Source organism: Podarcis cretensis, assembly GCF_951804945.1.
Source record: "Podarcis cretensis genome assembly, chromosome: 8".
In the NCBI taxonomy this organism is placed as follows: domain Eukaryota; kingdom Metazoa; phylum Chordata; class Lepidosauria; order Squamata; family Lacertidae; genus Podarcis; species Podarcis cretensis.
In genome coordinates, this window is record NC_137177.1 from 77040289 (window position 1) to 77059744 (window position 19456).

The 19456-nt window shown below is 44.3% G+C and overlaps 2 protein-coding genes across 4 annotated transcripts in view; both read right to left on the minus strand.

The window, feature by feature from the left end:
• The window catches only part of LOC307222181 (uncharacterized protein), a 214140-nt gene that overhangs the window by 70961 nt on the left and 123723 nt on the right, over positions 1–19456 (minus strand). The gene's annotated exons all lie outside the window — the stretch shown is intronic.
• CLSTN1 (calsyntenin 1) overlaps positions 1–19456 on the minus strand; it is a 60465-nt gene that overhangs the window by 15797 nt on the left and 25212 nt on the right. For 2 of the 3 annotated variants that reach the window (XM_079986860.1, XM_079986858.1), the window contains exons 3-8: positions 13375–13404; positions 11561–11756; positions 7401–7609; positions 5800–5949; positions 4458–4643; positions 2272–2520 (exon numbers count right to left, since the gene is read on the minus strand). In XM_079986860.1, coding sequence (XP_079842986.1) covers positions 2272–2520; positions 4458–4643; positions 5800–5949; positions 7401–7609; positions 11561–11756; positions 13375–13404 — 1020 coding nt within the window. The remainder of the gene's footprint in view (positions 1–2271; positions 2521–4457; positions 4644–5799; positions 5950–7400; positions 7610–11560; positions 11757–13374; positions 13405–19456) is intronic. The other variant, XM_079986859.1, reaches the window with a different exon arrangement.

Here is a 19456-nt window from a genome sequence, read left to right on the forward strand (position 1 = left end):
TGTGTTACCATTTCCCTTTCCTCCAGTTGTAAAGCTAGTGAACGTTTGGATCCTGTTATACATGTTACAATCCAGCACATTCTTGTCACAGCATAAGCATGGGATGGGGAACCTTTCCAGCAGGTGGGTTAGATCCTCAGCTCCACACCCCTTCTGGGATAAATCTGATGGGTGGGTGGGGCTCCCTGTCTGCCAATCACCTGATGTCACAGAGACATCCAGAAATGCTGTGCTTTGAAGCTCCGATTGTCAGGACTTCAAAGCTGCCTGAAGAAGTCCCATGCTGCTGTTTAAATTTCAGAAAACTGCAGTGTCAAGAGTGGGGAGGGCTGCTTGCATGAGGGCTTTTAAACAGCCCTGCACTCTGCTTTTCAGATGGTTAAGCAGCAGTGCCAGGAGGGAGAACGCTGCTGCCTTACTCCAACAAAGGAAACTCACTTTAAGCTCTCATGTTTATCTTTGAAGCTCTGCCATTACCTGCCCCACACCTGACGTCAGGTATGACAGCAAGTTGTAGGATGGATAGGCGTGGCTTGCCCCAAAATACCATGGCCTGGCAGGCCAACTCTGCATCCTTCAGCTCGAGGGTTCCCTACCCCTGCAGTAAAGGGAGGTGCTTAGCAAAAAAGGATGCAGGAGGCCTAATCAAAGGGAGACCATTTCCATGGCAGAAATGCCTCCCCTTAGGGCAGTTCCATAGCAATTGCTCTTTGACAGTCCAAGACATTTCAGGAAAATGTCCGCTTCTCAACTAATGGCTCAGCCAAATTTTGCACAGAGGTGCAATAAGAAGAAATAGGCCAGCATTGAAGTGAAAGAATAAATGGCAGTATTCTGGTTTGCTAGTCTCGTGACAGCCTTCAGCCTGGAATTCGGAGCCGGGGTGGCTTTTCACACAAGAGCACCCCTGCTTCCCCATTCAGTGTGAAAGGAACCCAGAAAAGCAACTTTGCTGATAAGGGTGCATGGATTTAATGACAGTTCCCCTGTGCTGAAAAGCATGGAATTAGTTTCTGGGAAAGGGTCTGAATTACAATGGATTTCAAGAGCACAGGCTTGCTTGACAAGCTGCAAAAAAATCCAGATTGCTCAACAATAGTTGGCCACAGAGTTCAGGGTTTTTGGAGCCCTCTGGGAGGAAGGGGCAGAAAAGATTCACAACGCACCAACACACACTGGGGAATGCGTTCACATGAATCCATCTTTAAGCCACTACTACCAAGATAAGAGAAAACTGTCATGTAAATCTGCTGTACTCAGGAATCAAATTCTCTGTGGCCGAGAGCATCCTTCTGCATAACCACATCCAAGAATGAATGGAATAATTCACCCATGTTTTAAAAGCTTCATCTCCAACCTAATTATTTTCAGGATCCCAGATGATCTCTTTTTAATTAAGGGAAACATCTTAAGTTGGCCTTACCCCAATTCTTTTAAGTGAAAGCATGGAAGCTTCTGCTTGAAGAGAGCACTTTTGAACACAGCCAGCTTTTGACTGATATGCCTTGATCTTTCCCCCTTATTAAGTGGAGACTGATCAAAAAGGAGGAAGAGGCCCTTTCCCAAGGTGTCCTCCAGATGTTGTTTGATAGACTGCCTGGGGCTGATGGGAGCTGTAGTTCAACTAAGTCTCAGGGAAGGCTAGGTTAAGTTTTGGGAGATCAAAGTTTTAGTTGCTCAAAATGGCTGCTTCAGCCTCAAGATGACAAGACACGAAATTCCTTTCTGCACTGTTGGGGTGCAATGTACAAAACCCAAATGATCGCATCTCTTTTGTCTCAATACCACCTTCCAGAGTACTGTTGGTATCATTCAAAGACTGATGCTATCGACAAAGAAATCGGGGAGGGAAAATGCAGGACAGAAGAGAAAAACATGTTTTCCCAGAAAATGTCAATCAAGACTTTTGTGCACTCTGTTCATTTTTTTTGAGTATACTGGTGGATCATATTGCAACACCTGCTGGAGAAAACTGGAAAGCAGCAACTCCCACACTTCTGACTGCCACTAACATGAAGAATCAGATACATTTACCCACCACCAACAACCCTGCCCCTCACCCACACCAAACACACGAAATCAGAACAGACTGCAGCATCCTGGTGAGCACTGGGCAACCATTCTTACACAGATGCAATCAGGTTCTTCTCCCTCCCTCCGACTCACAGAACTTGGAATGTTTGCTAACGTTCTGTGGTGTTGCAATGGTTCAGCCAGTTCTAAAATCCCCCATTTTTTAGCCCAAGGGTTCCCTTCTCCACCCGATCCAACCTGTCTTGTCTGAGTTGCAGATGATGGTCTCCTTCTCCCTCGCCCCAGGCCCATGCCTCATCCACACGGAAATCACAAAAGGCTCTTTCATGTTGATGGTGACAACGTTGTCTGGGACCTTCACGGCTTGGGTGCCATTGAACTCGAAGACCTGGTCGCTGTCATGGCCATTGTCAGTCGGAAGGCCTATTGTCCAGTTTGCCGTGCTGCTCGGAGGAGGAAGGAGCTCAGCTGTGCCAGAGGAAGCACCTGCAATTAAAACCATCAACAATGTCACAGCAGACTGCCAACAGAGGAAACACGTGTGTGTGTGTGTGTGATCTGTTGTTAGGAAAAAATGCTAGGCTTTCACAGAATTAGCAGCAAGAATTCAGAGTCAGCATTGTTTGCTGAACTTCCACTGTAGTGGAGCTAGACAGACCCCCACAGCTTTAAAAATGCCCCCCCTCATTTAACCCACTGGCCAATATCCAGGTCCCACTGCCTTCAGTATCTCTGCACTTTGTGTTGAGAACTGCATTACGCTGTAATTGTGCTTCTCTTGTTGAGTTCTTGCTTCAAACTGAAGAAGGATCCATCACTATTTACAGCTCCCTCCTCTCATATGGCTTCTGTCATTCAATCCCTCAAGCTCAGCCTTCAATGAGCCATCACTGCTGCTACTGCTGCTGCACTCAGAGGCTGTTTAATTCTCAGGAGCAAGGGAAGGGACCAAACCCAGCCCTAACAATTGCCATTGTTGCTCATTCCCTTGGAGAAATGTTCAGCTGACAGGAGCCATGGAGGAAGACCAAAGCCATCTCTCAAGAGCTTGCACTGGGAATTGTTCGTAAGGATACTGACACCATGCTATGCAGCCAAGATTGGCTCCCAAAGGAGCTTACAGTTAAGAGAGAATAATACAACACTATTAGGGATATAGGTGCAGGTTTGCACCTGCCTCTTCCGGCCTTCTGCACTGTTTATGGCCTAGTTCTGGTCTTTCCCAGAGGAGGCAGACAGAAGGAGAAGCTGTGAATAAAGACTTGTGGGCTAGCTGATGATGAAGAGACCAACTCACACGCAACAGATAAAGACTGGTATAATTTCACACTGATATTTCACATGCCATTGGTGGTGTGCATTAGCCACTTCCAGCACACCAACAAAAAAGGGAGGGTTATAAACCAGTAACACAAATAAATGAGTTATCCTTTGTTTTAAAGGCCACATGCTAAAGGGGAGTGCCCACCTTCCTCCACCTCTGGTCTGTCAATGCTTACAACAGGGATGGGGAATCTCAGACCCGGGGGGCCAAATGCAACCCTCCAGAGTTCTCTATCTGACCCATAGGACCCTCTCCAGGTTATCTGTCTCACTGGTTTTGCTTCACACACTCACTCACTGTATTTGCCTGGCTGGAAATGTGTCTTTTGACTCTTTGCTTCCATGGAAGGAGGACAGAGAAGTGTGCATTTGTGTGTTTAGAAAATAGCCTACTGTACAAAGTACATGAAATAAATGCACTTAAAAGAAAAGCTGAGGGCTTCAAACAAAACGAAGAACAAGTTACAGACACCAGATGAAGTATCTGCTCCTTTTATTAAGAACAGTTACTTCCATCCATAATATTTATTCTAGTTGTATTATCGGAGCAGATGGGGCTCGTCAACCTGGGAAGGTAGCCTATTTAGGAGAAATAAAACTCTGATCCTATACCTCTGCTGCCTTACGGAATATCTTCAGGAGAAGAAAAGACTATGGAGTAAACTCTACAGAAATCAGAAGTGCAGCCCCTAAGATGGTTGAATGGTGCCTTGTACTTCTGGCAAGTCCTGCAACTAAGCTGGTGCCAAATGCATTGCTCTGCTTTCCTTTCAATCACACCAGCAAGGCCAAGAGGGGGGTCTTGTTTTCTGGGCATCCCAGGTCTCCCAGGCTTGCACCCCTTGGAGGTCACTTTGGTGCTGCTGACTCAGAATTCTGACTTTACTCCTGGAAATACACTCTGTTGTCTCTCGAGACAGACAGACAGACAGATGATAACAACAGCAAAACAGTTTAATTTTATAAAGTTTTAAGATTTTAAAAATAATGATTTGTGGGGGGTGGGTTATGCAGACTATGCACTGACTATTTGAAATGAGATAAAGATAAAAGGAAGGCGTGGATTTTCGATAGGCCTAAGTCAGACCACAGGAACTTACCACAGAGCCTGTGAAGCGATTTCTCAGAGTAAGTATCTCGGTCACAGCCTTTCCCGATATGGTTGGTCTCCAGCTCAACTGTGGCCTGCACGGAGGTGATGGGCTCATCACATGTCTCCAGATGGATGTTGGGAAAGAGAGCGAGGGAGCCAGTTCCAGGTTCGTACTCCATTCTTTTGCTCCAGCCTGAAGTCATAAATGGAGGGGGTAGGGGAGAACAGTAAAGATCCATTAGCAAACCCTCGTACCTCAACCAATCCAATTTTAAAAGAAAGCAGAGAATATAAAGAAGTACAAAACCACAGCCTGAGAAGGACAAAGGTGATGAGTTAGGAACTAAAAATATTTTACTTCCTATTACAACCGGGCCTGGGCTGAGAACTGAAATGGGTCGAAATGATTTTTTTTTCTTCCAAGAGTAACTGCAATTACTGTGCCACAACCCTCTCAAACACCTTTCCTAAAGGAAGGGAGGGGTAGTATTGGGAACTGGGTGGTAGTTGTCACAAACCAACAGGCCCAGGGTGGGCTTTTGTAGAGTTGGAAGGGACCCTAAGAGTCATCTAAGTCCAACCCCCTGTAATGCAGGAATCACAGCTAAAGAATCTCTGACAGATGACCATCCAACCTTGGTTTAAAAACCTCCAATGAAGGAGAGTCCACCACCTTCCCAGGAAATACATTCCACCGATTAACCGCTCCTACCCTCAAAAAGATTTTCTTAATGTTTAGTCGGAATCTCCTGTATTGTCATTTGAATCCTTTGGTTCGGGCCCTACCCTCTGGAGCAGCAGAAAACAAGCTTGCACTGTCTTCCATGTGACACTGCCAGCCCTTCAGATATTTGAAGGTGGCTAACATATCACCTCTTAATCTCTTCCTCTCCAGGCTAAACATACCCAGCTCCCTCAGTTGTTCCTCACAAGGCTTGGTTTCCAGACCCTTTATCATCTTTGTTGCCCTCCTGTGCACACAGTCCCAGCTTGTCAATATTGCTCTTAAATTGTGGTGCCCAGAACTGGACATGAAACTCCAGATGGGGACTGAACAAGACAGAACAGAGTGGTACCGTTACTATTTTCAGGAGTGGTCAGATCACTGACTCATTCAGGATGGCCAGAACCCTACGCCCCTCTGCAAGGGTTGACTAGACCCTGGATCCACTAGGCCTAAACCCAGATTAAAGCGGATCCAAGTAGGAAGTGGCTTCCAGGGACACCTACAGCTGCTCTGCCAACACTTTCAACACCACTTCCCCCCCAAAAAAGGGTACTGGCAACAGGCACTGGAAAGAATTTCAATGCTGTAATGCTGCATTGGGTGGGTGGGGAACAGCACTAACCTTGCCAGCCTGGCTTGCATGTAGGTTTAATGGTGATCTTCACCAGCACGTCCTCAGCAGCTCTCTTCTTCCCACAGTCATAGGCCGTCACGGTGAGCTTATACTGGTGCTCCTTGCCGTAGTTCAGCTTCTCTGTGTTCTTAATGTAACCTGACAGCAGGAGGAAAGCGTTTGTTTGTTTTTCAATAAAAAAAAAAAACTGGTGCACTGAAAAGGTTGAGGGGGTGGAGAAGTTGTGAATAAAAATTTACTTGGGATGCCTATGCCAGGTTATAGGAGAATTTTCTTGGTGAATGGGTTCGGGAAGCAGTGGAGACACGTAGAGAATCAACAGAAAGCAAACAAAAAATGCACGTAGATAATCCAGTATTTATTTTGCCATCAAATCTTCTGTGCTAAAGAGTGTTTTGCAGTGCTCAGCCTACAGTGTGCTATAGTGCTTAAGAGTGCTGAATTGGGAGACCAGGGTTCAAATCCCAGCTCAGCTATGAAGCTCACCAGGTTACCCTTGGAGCATGTCACTGTATCTCAGCCTAACTTGCCTCACAGGATTGTTGAGGGAATTAAATGGGAAGGGGGAGAACCATGTATACCACTTAGAGCTCTTTGGGAGGAAAAGTTGGGATATAATGCACTAAATAAATAAACAAGACACTAACTAAGCAGTTGTGCCTCTTGCATGACGTGAACTTAAAAGAGTCTAGGGCACTCTAGAATTCCGGTTCTCAAAAGTTGCCGCAGACCACTCAATGGGAACCTCAATAGATAACTTAATGCACTTTTTTTGTTACGTAAATCAAAGGATGTGTGTGTTTTAACAACGTTTTTCAGTCTATAGCTCCTGTGTCACAATAAAACCGCTGAGAAAATTGCAGGCACTAGGCCTCTTTAGCCTCTTCAACAACCTGGTGCCAGTCAAAAAGCAGCCTCAATCCCAGTCATCAGAAAAGAAAATGGAAGAAGAAAAAGAATCGATAAAATGCAGGACCAAGTACAATTCTGCAAGCTTTCTGGAGCCCATCAGAATGGAGCTCATGGTCCACTAGCGGTTTGAGAACCTCTGCTGTGGAATGCGTCCATCCCTCACCTGTGACTTTTCATCACAGGGCAGGATGGGCAGCAGAGAGACATCAAGTCTTTTTGCAACTTTCCTTAGACACACCTGATCTCCTGTAGTAGCCTATGACAAGCACACAACCGACTCCAAAGGTCTCCAGAACAAAGTTTGAAATACTCCTACTTTGTAGGCTGAAAATTTGAAGCACCAATGAAAAGAGGTATTTTCTACTGTTGCATCAGGAATGAGGAACGTGTGAGTCCTCCAGATGTTGTTGGACTACAATTCCTATCATCTCTGATCACTGGCCACACTGGCTGAGTCTGATGGGAGCTCGTAGAGGGCAACAGATTCCTCATCTCTCGTTTGTATCTAATGTTAGTCCTAGTATAGGGCTGCCACATTTCCAGACAGTTGTTGAGCTTTTTTCCCCCTTCCAAAATCGCAAAAAATAAAAAATGCCAGATTTAAATGCTTTTACGGAGCAGGGTGAAATGGACACTATCCCTGTACAAACACACACACAGTCAATGGTCCTACTTACCATCCTTGTCAATAGCAAAGGGAACATCTGGTGTGACGATTTCATAGCTGCAGATCTGGCTGAACTGGGGAGAGCAGTCGGCATCCACTGCTTCCACTTTCAGGATGTTGTCATACCTCTTGCCCTCAATAACGGCGGCTTTGTAGGACTTCTCTTTAAACACCGGGGCATACTCATTGACATCGTTCACCTGGATATGCACTGTTGCTCTGGAGACAGAGTAGCAGCCCATTATTGGCATTCAGCAGAGTCAAAACAAAAAGCGAGCCAACTACATTCTCTAGCAATCAACCAGTTATGGTTTACAGAATAGTATTAGTGTTCTAAAAAGATTCTGCAACTCCGAACCTGCATGTTTGCCTTTCACCCCTGCAAGGCCACCATTATTCCCATTATTCAGATAGCCCTTAGAAAACTAAGATGCAGACGAAGCTGACCACTGGGCCACTGTCAGGGCAAACTGTATTTCAATGCTGGTTTTAAATGTGCTTTAATGTATTTTAACTATTGCTTTTCAACTAGCTCACTTTTATTACTCTATATTTTATAGTGATGTTTTTAAATGTTATAAGCCACCTTGAATTCCGAACTAGGAGAAAGGTGGAATATAAATACATTGAAATAACAGCTTTTTTAAAATTTTATTATTATTATTATTATTATTATTATTATTATTATTATTATTATTATTGAAACACGGAGGCTACTAATGTGTGGGTAGATAAGGAGTCCAAGTCCGAGATGTGATTTCAACCAACTGCCTACTTTATCTTTCTAGCTATTCCAGTACACGGGAGAGTAATCAAAATGCAGCTTGTTTGTTTTTTTAGATCAACCCACAGGAAATCATCCACTGATCCCACACTCCCCAGGGCCCTTCTATCTACTTGGGCAAAGGCAGACAACCTGCTGCCCTCCATCCAAGATGGCCATCACTGCCCCCTGTGGCAGGGGGTTGCATAGCCTAACTATGCACTGTGGGTTCCTTGCAGAGCCAAGTTGCTAAGAGTCTTGCTGCAATGCAACATCTGGAGGACACAATGTTGGACTACCTCGGTACTAGGGAGGAAGACACAGATGGAGTGCTATCATTTCCCCGTCAGAGGACGAGCAACACAGCTGTCTGGAGTTTTCAGCTTCAAGCACCTACGAGTTACATGCCTGGCAGCAAGCAACGGAGCAGTTTCAAGAAGGCACAATGGGGCAAAGGAACAAGTAATGCCTTGCATCTCTAATGCACATTAAACAGAGATAAAGAAGAATAGGGTCTGCAAAGCACTCGCTGTCCCTCCATGGAACATCCAAAGCTACTCTCATGTCTCAGGCTTTGCAAATGTGGTGCCGGTCATTTATTTTCCCTACTATAAATGGCATCTAATGAATCATGGGAACTGAATAAAGACAGGGCAATTGGCCTGGTCAGCCAGATTTGATAGCTTTTATTACAACTCAAGATTTATTGAAGTAAAGGCCAAGTGAGCTCATTTCTTAAAGGCATGAAAATTTGCCACCATAAAGATGACTACAATAGCTTATATTTAATAGGAAAACCTATAAAGAATATCTGAGACTGCCTCTTGTACTCAAAAGTTATTACAAAAATGTGTGACCCTTATCAGTAAGCAAAACACAGAATAAATTAATAGGGGATTGAGCTTTGGAAATGCAACCGCTGTCTGGAGCACCAGTTTCATTTAAAAAATAAATAAACATGATTATTTCATACAATCGAACATCAATATTTAAAGCCTTTAATTTCAAAACTTGCATAGAATTAAATAATTTTACTATTACAGAGCTAGAATAAATATGAGTTAAAAAAAGGATACCTGGGGCTGATGACTGACTTGTTCTTCATGCTGTTTAAAGCTTTTGACTTTTCCTCATTTGTATCAATTTTATGTCCTCATAAACACATGTAATCAATTCCCTGTCCTGAAATTCCCACCTCTCTTTTGAGATATTAAGTTACTTGGTTCCATGGATTATTCTCTCTCTCAACTTCTCTACCCCCATAGGCATATCTGTTAGCTTACCAATATTTACCTGCTCCCATGCTTTATTATAGTTTATTAGGCTTCCGTTTTCCACCCCACGCCTTTGCATAAAGCATTCTAGCCACTGAAGTTATGATATACAGAGCATCAGTCTCATTCACACAAGAGTTTTCTTTTCAGCGGGAGCCTAAGTAGGTGTACAAAAAGATCCACTACATATTTTAGATTCCTTGAACCCACTGTTTTATTTCCCATCAATGAACAAATGCTTTTGGCCAGCATTGAGGACATGTGAAAGAGAACAGTGTGTATAAAGACTGCTGTGTGCTGGAGAGGGGGGGGGGGGAATTTTTGCATGCCGTGGAAAAAATGGGACCCTATGTATACATACTGCGCATCCAGGACGGGCCTGTTCCATACAACATATTAAAGGGTATACAGCATCAGGGCCCACTTCTGTGTATTGGAGAAGAGCACTGATGCTTTCATTCATCCATTCCATTCTTAGGCTGCCCATCAACCAAAGCCTTCTGGACCATGTTAAGAGGCTGGAGAGCAGCTGGGTGTCAGCAGCAGCACCCTGCCCAAGCTGTACAAGATATGCACAGGAGCAAATCCAAGAGGTACATCTTAGAGAATGGGATATGACTACGGATTTAGAGATCTAAACCTTGTTCCAACCCAATACGCATCTGGCTCTTTTAGGCATGACAGGTGTATGTACTGAATCCCTTTAATCTGTCTGGTCCTGCTGTAACCAAGTACTATGAAGAAGCTTTGGGTGTGCTGATGACATTAAGCTCTCTAGGGAAGAGGTGGGAGGAGGGTCAGTGGTTTCCGGGTGGGAAGGGGAACCAATGTTTTTGAGTTCTGAATACAGTACGGTTTTTATTCTGTATATTTTCTGTGTTTGTCCTGAAACTCAATAAAAGTTCTATTTTTAAAAAAGAATGCAAAGTGATGCAATACAGTGGAACCTCAGGTTGCGAACGTGATCCGTGCAGGAGGCACATTCGCAACCCACAGTGCCGCGTCTGCGCACGCACGTGATGCCATTCGGCGCTTCTGCGCATGCGCCAAAAACCAGAAGTAACCTGTTCCGGTACTTCCGGGTTTTGGCGTGTCCGTAACCCGAAAACGCGCAACCCAAGGTGTGACAGAGTACCAGTTTTTGGGAAGGCATTTGGGAAAGGGCCATAGCCTAGTGATAGAGATCCCACTTTGCATACAGAAGGTCCCAAGGAAGGATCAATCCCTGGAATTTCCGGATAGTGCTGAAAAAGACTCCCTTGCCTGAAACCTGTAAGAGCCTCTGCCAGTCAGTGTAGACAATACTGAGCTTGATGGAACAACTGGTTTCATCTATTAGAGGAAACACACAGAACTGCTGTATTTTAAGCACAGAAATCTTTGAATTTATGCATTGCATTTAGGGAAGCCTGAGGGGGAAAGAAAATCTCTAATAACTTTTGTCAATGCTCAAGCAGTGATAACAATGCAGAATAGACTGTCCCTATTTTCATTCGAGGAATGTTGGAGGGTATAGTATAATCCAGGCTTCCTCAATCTCCAGATGCTTTTGGCCTACGACTCCCATGATGCCCAGCTAGCAGGACCAGTGGTCAGGGATGATGGGAATTGTAGTCTCAAAACATCTGGAGGGCTGAGGTTGAGGAAGCCTGGTATAGTTCATACTGACTGGCAGCAGCTCTCTAGGGTTTCAGACAGAGTGTCTCTACCTAAGCCCTATCAGGAGATGCTGGGGCGGGACCTTCTGCATGCAAAGCAGATACTCTACCACTGAACATACCTTTATTTACCTCTTTCCCTCCTACCCCATGTTTATTATTAAAACCCAAATCATTGTTTACGACTGCAAACAGCCTTGAATGCACTGGCAAACAGGCAGCTTATGAATGTGGCAGAATGATTTTAATCAAGCAGGTAATGTATGGGCAGATCAATGCAATTTAGGGTCCGGGTGCAGCTGGGAACACTTCTGGTACCAAGACCACCCATTGAGCATCTATCACTGTCGCCAGCCGGTTTTAATTCATTCATTCAAGGGCAGACTACAAAGAAGAAGAAACCGCATCCTGTCAGGAGGGAAAAAGATGCCTAAATCAGAGCCTCCCACCTCCCTCTCTCCCACGCTGTACTTACTTGTGGGATTTCTTCATATTTGCTCCGTCTGGACCCTTCCCACAATCATAGGCCTGGATGGTGAACGTGTAGTCCTTCTGCAGCTCACAGTCCAGTTTCTCTTTGGATCGGATCATCCCCTCCCCAGTGGATTTATCCACCACCACCGCTTCAAAAGGGACATTTTGGCCATGGATTTTAAACCCACAAATCTCACCTATGAGATTCAAAGTAACTCCAGTTAGCATTTCCAGGTAACAAAGCATGAAACAGCGGGGTGGTTTTTTGTTTTTGTTTTGCTTTTTAAATGCAATTGTATGTGTGTGCAGCCAGGGGTTTGTGAGGGTCTGTGGACAAAGCAAAGAGGCAACTGTGCTTTTAAAGATGGGTGAGTTCCGGGAACTTTGTTTTTAAAATAAAAATAAAAAGGCATACATTTTGCTTTCCAAGCAACTGGTTTTTTTACTTTGCATCCATTCATGCAGGAATACAAAAAGAGAGAGAAAGAGAGATGTAGACAGGCATTTCACAGGAGTACTTGAGATGCACTCTAGGGCAAAAGAGTAAGAGATCTTAGGGGAGCGAACAGCCAAGGCCACAGGGTGGGGGAGATATCTTCTATGCCAAGCTACTGGGAAATAGCTGGGCAGCTTTGCTGGATTTTGACCAGAGCAGGAGGTTATAATGCGCCGTTACAAAGTCGGGAGAGGGAACAGGGGGAAAAGATGGAAAGAAAAGCTTCAAGATATATAGAAGATTCAGCACCACAATTAACATAAATTCTGTCAATTGATCAAAAGGACAAAGTCTTCCTGTGCAATGTACCTGGCGTTTAAAAAAAAAAAGTCAGGGAATCAGAATGAACTACTGAATGAGAAAAGGTAGAAATACCAACTTTTTCAGGCATCCATTTCAACCTACTAACTTAGAACTGTCCTCTATACTCTTACTTTGTGGTTCAGCCCTAAACCATAACATAAATATGAGAGAGTGATATAGGCCCAGTGCAAGGACAAACTATTTCTACTGTTGTGCCTACGGTTGTGAGATTCAGGATGGCCCACCTGCTCACACTCTCTTTCCCCTTGACTTCCTTCTTGCACATAATTGCTGTCTTTCTCTCCTTTTCAGAGCTAACCATAGCACAGAGTTACATCTCCACTAATACTACAAGCACAGTTAAGTTTCAAACTAGAGTGTGCAAGCCTACAGTGGTTATACCACTTTGAAACTAACCATTGTTGCTTCAGTACAGATGTAACCAAGCACCATGGTTAGCTCTGAAAAGGGAAGGAAAGCTGGAAGGCAAGGGAGGCTGAAAGAATAAACATGTTTGTGGGTATCTCCATCTCCAAGATTACGAATATTATACCTGCATGGGCTACAACTAAGTCCAGCTTAGTTGTATCCAGCTTAGTTGTATACAAAGTGACCAACAATCTATACCATGAATTACTGGTATGCATATACAATTCGTTGCTTCAGTTGGCAAAAGTTTTGTTTCAGTATATGACTAGAACACCCCCAGAAAGGGAAACTATTAGAGAAAACGCTCAGAAAACACATTTACCAGAACTATACACAGCCTAGGTATTAAACTGCACAGTTCAAATGGATGTCTGATTTACCGATATTTCTAGCCAAGGGTTGGTTACATAACATTTTTCTATCAATATATTTTGAGGGTGGTGGGGTCAGGGAGGAAAAAACTGGGATAATAAAATGGGGTCAAAGAGCATGACAGGATCTTCTGTTTAAGTGCTGATTCCCCATTTCATAACCAAAGTTAGTGGGTTAATATTCATAAAAGGGGGATAGAAAGAACCCTTTATCACCTTCTTTGGTGACTGTCACCTCAAAACTCTCTAAAGGGAGAAAAGATAAACCCAAGTCAGTAATACAGGAAAGACCGAAAAGGGAGCAAATAAGGAAAAGGTCAAAGATGTAGACATTTACACAGAAAACCTTCGAACATTTCTCTTTTTAAAAAAATCAGAATCAAATGGTCATAACCAGATCTTCACCTTACTCCTTTCATTCAAGTTCAGAGATACCAAAGTTGCCATTTCATGTTAACACATTTTCAACATCACTCATTTCCTTCTTCCAGTACTTTGCAGTTTACATACTTGTTCTGAACTATATCTATATTTAAAAGAGATCTAGGTTGCCATCCTATGCCAACTTACCTAGGACCAAGTCCCACAGCCACCCCAATACATTGCCTATTGTATCAATATCATATTCACTTGTAGCAGGGAAGCCTTCAACACTTGACTGGTTGAGCTGATGTGGCAGTGCAGGATGTGAGGCAGCCTAGGTGCTAAAGATTCTACAGTTAGACTTCTGTGAGGGAAGCTGAAGCTGTCAGTTTGCCTGGGATTAAGAATCCCACAAGGGGGGGCGAGAATCCCACAAGGGAGCAGATGGAGGACTCTGAAAGCAATTCTGGGACACAGGGCAAGTACAAAGGCAGGGCATCCAACATCAGCAGACTAAGAAAGAAAAACTGGAGGTGTGTAGGTAGGGAATGAGGCTTGAAGGGCAGAGGAAATGAGTGTGATTTTCCAGGAATGGCATGGTAGGTAAAAGTTGGCCCACAGGCTGGAGAACAGAAACATAACCTCATAGAAACAAAGGAAGCTGCCTTATACTGAGTTGGCTCATTGTTGTCTGCAGACAGGCAGCATCTTTCCAGGATTTCAAGAAGGGGTCTCTCCCAGCCAAAGAATTGAACCTGGGTCTTCTGCATGCAAAGCAGATGCTCTACCCTTGGGAATTATGTACCTTCCCCACTCCTGGTCTATCTAGTCAGATACACTATGCAGTCATCTCTTGCTGTCTGTTATGCTACAGGATGGCAAACCACACCATGGGGAACAAATGTGTCAGGTCTTGCCCAACGAGCATTAGGAAAGCACGGCTGCAGAGAAAGCTCGGCAGAGTGCAAAGTGGGCTGCCAAAGCGTTTGCTGAATGTTGAACCATGGCTGCCTGCATCTCTAGCTCAGCTGGCCGCCAGGCTGTGCAACTGCTGCTGCCAGAAAGGGTTGAGGAAAGATGAGCGGTACCCATGCGCTTGTCACAGCTCCACCAGCCCATTAAGCCTTCTGCTTTCCAAATGCAAGTGAGTCTGTGCAGCAGAAGTAGCAATGCACTTCACTTTAAAAAATGTTCACTCATTTAAGAAGTTATATATGCCTGTTATCTAAAGGTTGTGTGGGTACCAACAGATGCCCCAATTGGAAGCCTGCAAACAGGACCTGAGCACAAGAGCAGCTTTCCTCACTTGTGAATCTCAGCAACTAGTATTTAGAGGCACACTGCCTCTGACAGCGGAGGTAGAACATATCACTGTGGCTAGCAACCACTGATGTCCCATGAGTCTATCTTAAAGCCATCCAGGTTGGCAGCCATTATGCCATCTTGTAACAGCCATTATATGCTGTCTCTGTTAAATGTGGAAAAGCCTTGAAAGGTGACACATGCTACTTCTAAATGGATGCTTGCATGAGGCACTACAACTACCTCTTCCAATAAAAATGACTCTCAAAAGAAATAGTTGAAATAGGAATGTCCTATTAAAATTAACTGGACCCAAATCAATGCTGAAACACATGACTTTTTTTTTTTAAAAAAAGTCTTGATTTTCAATTAAGACCCAACTAAGGCCCTCATCGGCCAGGCACAGCAAATATTGCTCTCCTGGGAAAGGAACTCAAGACAGTATATTTGGGAAGTCAATGGGTCACGGAGGGTACAAAATCTCTTGTTGCACCCCTGCAAGTAGACTTCAGACAAGTTCCCCAACCAGAGGGCTGAATACAAAAAGCTCATGAAAATGCTAGAGTACCAATACTGTATTTTTTGCCCTATAGAACGTACTTTTTGCCCTCCAAAAATGAAGGAGAAATGTGTATGCGTCCTATGGGGTGAGTGCAGGCTTTCGCTGAAGCCTGGAGAGTGAGGGGGTCGGTGTGCACCGACCCCTCTCGCTCTCCAGGCTTCAGGAAGCTATCCGCAAGCCTGGGGAGCCCGGCGGGAGTTCCCGGTAGGCTCCCTAGGCTTGCGGATAGCAGCCTGCATCCCGAAGCCTGGGGTGTGCTGAGCAGCGTGCCCCGGGCTTCGGGAAGATATCCGCAAGCCTTGGGAGCCCGCGGGAGTTCCCGCCAGGCTCCCAAGGCTTGCGGATAGCAGCCTGTTTGGGGTTTCCCCCCCAAAAAACTAGGTGTGCCCTATGGGCCGGTGTGCCCTATAGGGCGAAAAATATGGTAGTTCTGGAATGAGTTTCAAGAACCATTTCCAGAGGGAATGGTAGCTGTCTTAGCTTCTTGCAGCAAAAATCAACTGTCTTTTGCTATCTTAAGGACAAGCTGTGTTATGGCATAAACTTTCATGACTAGTCATGAAATGGCAGACTGGTGACATTTTATTGAGCATTGCAGAGATGACTGCATTATCACCATCAACGAGAAACAGTACTAGACGGCACAGATATTTGGCACTGGTAAGCTGATTAACTCAAGCAGTTATCTCAATTTAACTCACAGGGGATGGCACTGAACTTCTTGATGAACTGCAGTTCAGCTATTTCACATTGTATTCTTCTTTATCAATAACTGCTTGTGAATAGTTTCCTGTTCCACTAAAGATGTTAATTTACTCAGCACTGGTGAGAGGATCGTATTATCACCAATCTGCTACTGTAACGGATTTCACTATTTAATTTACATTTAAAGTTCTTATTGATTGCTGTTTGCAATTTTTACATCTCCTTGCCGCTCAACTCCCACCTGAATGATTTTCTCCTGTACTAGGTCCAATGAAAAGATTAAAGGTAAAGGTAAAGGTACCCCTGCCCGTACGGGCCAGTCTTGACAGACTCTGGGGTTGTGCGCCCATCTCACTTAAGAGGCCAGGGGCCAGCGCTGTCCGGAGACACTTCCGGGTCACGTGGCCAGCGTGACATCGCTGCTCTGGCCAGAGCCAGAGCCAGAGCCAGAGCCAGAGCCGCACACGGAAACGCCGTTTACCTTCCCGCTGGTAAGCGGTCCCTATTTATCTACTTGCACCCGGAGGTGCTTTCGAACTGCTAGGTTGGCCGGCGCTGGGACCGAGCAGCGGGAGCGCACCCCGCCGCAGGGATTCGAACCGCCGACCTTTCGATCGGCAAGTCCTAGGCGCTGAGGCTTTAACCCACAGCGCCACCTGCGTCCCCATAATGAAAAGATTATGTCATAATAAAATTTTGTTACGCCTTTAAAAAGGAGCCACAATACACTCTGTTGCTTTTGCTTCAAAAACACTATGCTTTCTTGAAGCAAGCATTCCCATGAAAACATTAAGAGCCTAGTCTATGGCTGCAGGACGGCATGATGATGGCAAGAAGCCCAACTGCAAAGCGGGGTGGGGAGGAGGAGGGGGGAGAGACAGACAAGAAAGAAGTGTGTTAATGTGACACAGTTGCCTGGGCTGGCTTTTGAAAATAAAAAGACTGCACAGCTCTTAGCCACTTTAATTGGTCTCTTAAACTCCTTTGTCAATGCCAGTCAATGCCAACCTTTGCCATGAGGCAATTCGAGCATCACCCTTCTTGGCATCCCTCTGTCAGAACTAATCTATCCAGGAACACTCCTTGATTCTCCAAACATTGACTGCAGTGCTCAAGATGCACTGAGAAACTTTTTTTTTTCTTTTTCCACACTGGCCAATCTTCACTTTCATGTGAAGCACATGAGCAAAGCAAAATTAACAGGCAAATATTTGAAATTTACGGCCTGGAGTATTTGAAATAGAAATATTTATTTGAATTCAACTCAGTTACCCTGTTCTACATCGACCCTGGGGAGAGGGAGAACAGAAACAAGCATTTAGCCAGACAAATTCCAAGCATGTCACTAATTGGGCTTTGAAGTATGGCACTCATTTGGCCACTCGCTGTTCTACAGAAAGGCCAGGAATTTCACCCAAACAAACATTTCTGAGCACATTAAGGAGTCTTAAAAAACAACACCCATAATCTGGCCAAAAGGAGTGTTTTTGGGACTGTTCTGCATATTCTAATAATTGAACAGACAAGAGGTCACAGTTTCAATATGTGCTCCAGATTTCCAGGGCACAATTAATGAGTATAATGTTTCTGCCAGAGTTGCACAGTCAAGACACTGTTTAAAAACAACAACCAGGGAACCAGAAAATACAGCTTCTTAAAACAATGCTGAAATACAGCAGTCAGCATTGGATTTACCTACAATCAAGAAAATTGGAAGGTCAAGATTGGAGCAGATTCTGGGTTCTCCAACCAATGGACAGTGCCCTCCATTAGAAACAGCTACACTTTTGATGAACTGCAGTCATGCAGGTATATTCCTCGTAGGTACACATAATTGGAAGTGATGTGACCTCAAGCAAAGGTCTTCCACAGAGTGCTCTAGTTTTGCACCTCTGTAGTGCCTTCCCACTCAAACAAAGGTACTTAATACCAGATAAGACTACTGGCCAATCTGGTCCCTAATTATCCACTCTAATTGACCTGATCCAATGAATTGGAGATGCTGTGGAGGCTGGACCTGGAACCTTCTCTTGCAAAGCAGGGTGATGTACCACAGAGCTATGGTCCTTCTTCCCCTTCTCAGAGGTAAGTGATACCCTCCTATGGTAGCGGCATTCTACACTATAGTTCTTTCTACCTTCAGAGATGGAGAAGATGCCCTTTAAGGAAGCTTGCTGACCATTATTTGTCTGCTCAACAGTGGCACCCACGGGGCTGGTAGGCCAGAAAGCAGCCAGGCAACGGCAAATAATTCTATATTTCCCCCCATCCTCCTCCCTGCTGAATTCTACCAAAGAGCAACACTGAGGCTAAGGTAGAGGAAGCTGACAGGCAGGACCAATCCCTAGGCTGATTGTAAGCAAGAAGACAGGCAGGGGCTGGCTGAGGGCAGTGCCATATTCATCTTAATGGACCACCCCCCACTGTTTAGTAGTGGCAGAGGACAGCCCCACACCTATCGATCCTAAACGTGACAGTTCCAAGGTTCTGGGGTGGACACAAATAACTGTCTAGTCTTCAAAAACTAGTCTGTTCCATCTGCACTCCAACCTCTCCCGTACACAGATGAAAACAAATGACAGCTGGAAAGAAAAACCCAATTTGAAACCACAGGCCCGATAATTCAAGTTGTTTCATTTAATTTTCATTTCACTTTTTTTTTTAATAATATTTATTAAAGATTTTCAAATATAACAAAAAAAAAAGAAAAACATCCAAATTTAAGGCCTTATTTTCAATATCATCTTTCCAGGACTTCCCCCTCCCCACCCCCTCTTGTATTCCAATTCTTTCAAATAGATTCAACAAATTCTTACCCCAAATTTTAAAATTATTATCATTAACCCAATTTAAAAAATATTTTCCCATCCACTAAAATCAACCTGTTCCCTTCCACGAGTTCCCCTCTTTAATATAAGATACAGATTAACATAAAAGAATTTAAAAAAGAATAAAATATAATTTAACTCCCTTTGGATTCCAAATTTCCCTCCCCCCTTTCCCGGTTGCGTTCCCAATGTCCATCAAATCCACTGTCTCCTGGAGCTCCCACATCTGAACCATAATCTAAGCCATAATCCTTCACCAGTCCGCTTTGCCGTCTTTTTAGTAATCTTTACCGTCTTTTAATCATCTTTAATTTCAAATGTCCAATCTTAGAAAGGGTCTATCTTCCAACTTTGTCCAGTTCTTGTTTTTCTTGTTGTTCTTGATGTTCCCTCTTCTCCTCTTTTTTTTTTTCTTTTTCTTTTTTTCCCCCTGCTCTCCTGCACAAATGTTCTAATTCCAAAAAGCTTGTAATTCCTCTACAGAGGCTTTGTTATTCAGGAACAAAACATTACGTCAAGTCCCTTCCATTCTTCAATA